We start from the raw sequence: 4156 nt of genomic DNA, 5'->3' as shown, positions 1-4156 counted from the left end.
ATATGTATAAACACAAATGGTGGTCATTACTGTATGTGTCAGGAAGGATATTCATTTAATAATAGTGACACAAACTGTACAGGTTAGACTTTAGGTGCATTGATAACTGACTTTATGATGATTGCTTAGATTTTAATGAATGTATTGAAAACAATGGTGGCTGTGATCACACCTGTACCAATACTGTTGGTTCATATCTTTGCACCTGTGACACTGGATATAGTCTGAATACTGATGAACACAATTGCACTGGTTCGAAAAATATTAATTATCCTTTTAAACATGTTAACCTAATAGATATAGATGAGTGTGATTCCAGTAATGGAGGTTGTGATCAGATATGTAACAATGTTCCTGGTAGTCATTACTGTAGTTGTAAAGTTGGTTACATAATGCATTCAAATGCAAGCACTTGCATAGGTAAAAAGATCTGATTAGTATGACACCATTATTATTAAGAAATATAGATATAAATGAATGTATAGACAGTGATTGTGAGCAAATATGCAGTAATACTGATGGCAGCTACACATGTTCTTGTAATAATGGTTATTCTTTGAATAGTGACGGTAGAAACTGCTCAGGTATTATTCTTTTGTTTTTAATTATCTTATATTGGTGACATTAATAGATATAGATGAATGTATAACTAACAATGGTGGCTGTGAGCAAATTTGCATCAATAAAGAACCATTGTTTACTTGCTTGTGTCACTTGGGATTTAGGTCACAAAATTCTCAATTTTGTTCTAGTAAGTTGATATAGATTAAATATTTTTAACCTTCAATTAAAATTAGATATTAATGAGTGTATGGAAGGCACATCAGGCTGTTCTCAAATTTGCCAAGATACCCAAGGAAGTTACTTATGCAGCTGCCGTGATGGGTATCTACTAGAACTTGATAATCATACATGTACTGATATTAATGAATGTATCATTAATAATGGAGGATGTGAAGAAATATGTGATAATACTAATGGCAGTTACACTTGTTCCTGTCAGACTGGCTATACAGTTGATAACAGTGGTCATAATTGTACAGGTTTGACTTTCAATGCAATATAATGTCACAAACTTTTTAACAGATATTGATGAGTGTAGTTCAAATAATGGAGACTGTGATCAGATTTGTACTAATCTTGAAGGAACTCATAACTGTTCTTGTAGCTCTGGTTATTTAATGGCAGCTGATGGAATGTCATGCATTGGTACAGTAAATAAAGATTAGGCATTAACATTCTCTTTAATAGATATTGATGAGTGTGATGATAATAATGGAGGCTGTTCTCAAATATGCTCCAACACTGATGGAAGCTTTGAGTGTGAATGCCATCATAGATATCGCTTTATTGACAATAGTACCACAGATTGTATAGGTATGTTTGAGAATTTCAATAATAATTTAGTAATCACAATTAGATATTGATGAATGCCTTGTTAATAATGGTGGCTGTCAAAAAATATGTACTAACACAATTGGAAGTTTCAGTTGTTCTTGTCCATCAGGATACAGTGGCAATGTTTTCTGTTCAGGTAAGTTATTTCTATTAAATTTACTACATATAGCATTTATCATTTTAGATATAGACGAATGCCAATTGGGCATTTCAGGATGTGATCAGTCTTGTATTAATACTGTTGGTAGTTACTACTGTGAATGTGAATCAGGATACACTTTGACCAATGACAGTCATTCCTGTATAGGTTAGTAAATTAAGTACAAAAACTTGATATCAATTATAATCACAGATAATGATGAATGTGTAATGGGAACTAATATCTGTGATCAAGTCTGTATCAATAATCCTGGCTCATATAATTGTTCTTGTCATACTGGTTATTCACTCAAAGCAAATGGGATTTCTTGTATAGGTATAAATGGAATACATCGCACAATTAGAATTATTCATTGCAGATAATCATGAGTGTCAGATTAATCCTAATATTTGTGAACAAAGTTGCATTAACACTGATGGCTCATTTTATTGTGAATGTTACTCTGGATATAGATTGGATACTCAAACTAATAATACTTGTTCTGGTTTGTTTATTAATAATACATAACTGTTTGATATTTTTCAATGTTTATACAGATATTGATGAATGTATTGAAGGAACATCAGGATGTGATCAGATATGCAACAACACTGTTGGTAGTTATAACTGCAGTTGTTTGACTGGGTATCAGTTAAACAGTGATGATCATAATTGTGATGATGTTAATGAATGTACCATCAGCAATGGAGGATGTGAACAGATATGTGTAAACACTAATGGTGGGCATTACTGTATGTGTCAAGAAGGATATTCATTTAATAATAGTGACACCAACTGTACAGGTTAGACATTGCATGCATTGATAACTGACTTTACGATGATTACACAGATAATAATGAATGTATTGAAGACAATGGTGGCTGTGATCATACCTGTACCAATACTGTTGGTTCATATATTTGTAGCTGTGACACTGGATATAGTCTGAGTACTGATGAACACAACTGCACTGGTTAGGAGAGTAGTAATTATTTTTTAACCATGTTAACCTAATAGATATAAATGAGTGTGATTCCAGTAATGGCGGTTGTGATCAGTTATGTAACAATGTTCCTGGTAGTCATTACTGTAGCTGTAAAGTTGGTTACATACTGCATTCAAATGGAAGCACTTGCATAGGTAAAAAGATCTGATTAGTATAACACCATATTATTAAGAACTGTAGATATTGATGAATGTATAGACAGTGATTGTGAGCAAATATGCAGTAATACTGTTGGTAGCTACACATGTTCTTGTAAAATTGGTTATTCTTTGAATAGTGATGGAAGGAACTGCTCAGGTATGATCACTAAAATTATATTGACCATTTGTACTGATTTATAAAGATATCAATGAATGCATTACTAATAATGGAGGATGTGAACATATTTGTATTAACAAGATACCATTATTTGATTGCTTATGCATGAATGGTTTCAGATTACAAAATGAAAAATTCTGTTCAGGTAAAAACAAATTTTTTTGAAAATAAATATTCTAATTTTCAGATATTAATGAGTGCCTTGAGCAAACATCAGGTTGTTCACATGATTGTGACAATACAGAAGGAAGTTACTTATGCAGTTGTCTAACTGGATATCTACTAGAATCTGATAATCATACTTGTACTGATATTAATGAATGTATCATTGATAATGGAGGATGTGAAGAAACATGTGATAATACTAATGGCAGTTACACTTGTTCCTGTGAGACTGGCTATGCAGTTGATGAAAGTGGTCATAATTGTACAGGTTTGTTTTCATTTATACTTCAATGCAGTATCTGTCACTCATTTTTACAGATATTGATGAATGTAGTTTAAATAATGGAGGCTGTGATCAGATTTGTACTAATCTTGAAGGAACTCATAATTGTTCTTGTAGATCTGGTTATATCATGGGAGCTAATAAAGTGTCATGCATTGGTACATTGAATAAAGATTAGGTATTTACGTGCTCTTTTAATAGATATTAATGAGTGTGTTGATAATAATGGAGGCTGTTCTCAAATTTGCTCAAACACTGATGGAAGCTTTGAGTGTGAATGCTACAATGGATACGGCTTGATTGAAAATAGTACCACTAATTGTATAGGTAATGTTTAAAAGTTTATAATTATAATTATTGTTGCCATCATTTAGATACTAATGAGTGCCTTGTTAATAATGGTAACTGTCAACAATTATGTACTAATACAAATGGAAGCTTTTATTGTTCTTGTAAATCAGGATACAATGGCACTGTTTTTTGTGAAGGTATGTCATTTCTATTAAATTTATTTTATATAATATTTATTTTAGATATCAATGAATGCAATTTAGAAATTTTAGGATGTAATCAAACCTGTATTAATACTGTTGGTAGTTACTACTGTCAATGTCTATCAGGATACACCTTAAGTAATGACAGTCATTCCTGTATAGGTTAGTATACAGTTATGTGAAACTCGAGTCATGTCAATCACAGATAATGATGAATGTTTAATGGGAACTGATATCTGTGACCAAGTCTGTACCAACGATCCTGGTTCATATCATTGTTCATGTAATACTGGTTATTCACTCAAATCAAATGGGATTTCTTGTATAGGTAATAATGAAATAGATAACACAAT

At 31.8% G+C, this 4156-nt stretch overlaps 1 protein-coding gene across 1 annotated transcript in view; it reads left to right on the top strand.

Moving 5' to 3' along the window:
* LOC100638363 (fibrillin-1-like) overlaps positions 1 to 4156 on the top strand; it is a 15144-nt gene that overhangs the window by 7438 nt on the left and 3550 nt on the right. Inside the window, exons 25-32 of the mRNA XM_020004111.1 lie at positions 1087 to 1209; positions 1252 to 1377; positions 1421 to 1534; positions 1583 to 1705; positions 1751 to 1873; positions 1917 to 2042; positions 2095 to 2340; positions 2388 to 2510. Of these exons, the coding sequence (XP_019859670.1) occupies positions 1087 to 1209; positions 1252 to 1377; positions 1421 to 1534; positions 1583 to 1705; positions 1751 to 1873; positions 1917 to 2042; positions 2095 to 2340; positions 2388 to 2510 (1104 nt within the window). The remainder of the gene's footprint in view (positions 1 to 1086; positions 1210 to 1251; positions 1378 to 1420; positions 1535 to 1582; positions 1706 to 1750; positions 1874 to 1916; positions 2043 to 2094; positions 2341 to 2387; positions 2511 to 4156) is intronic.

This window comes from Amphimedon queenslandica, unplaced genomic scaffold (genome assembly GCF_000090795.2).
Source record: "Amphimedon queenslandica unplaced genomic scaffold, v1.1 AMPQUscaffold_12401, whole genome shotgun sequence".
Classification (NCBI taxonomy): Eukaryota; Metazoa; Porifera; class Demospongiae; order Haplosclerida; family Niphatidae; genus Amphimedon; species Amphimedon queenslandica.
This window is presented reverse-complemented; position numbering and strand designations above follow the sequence as displayed.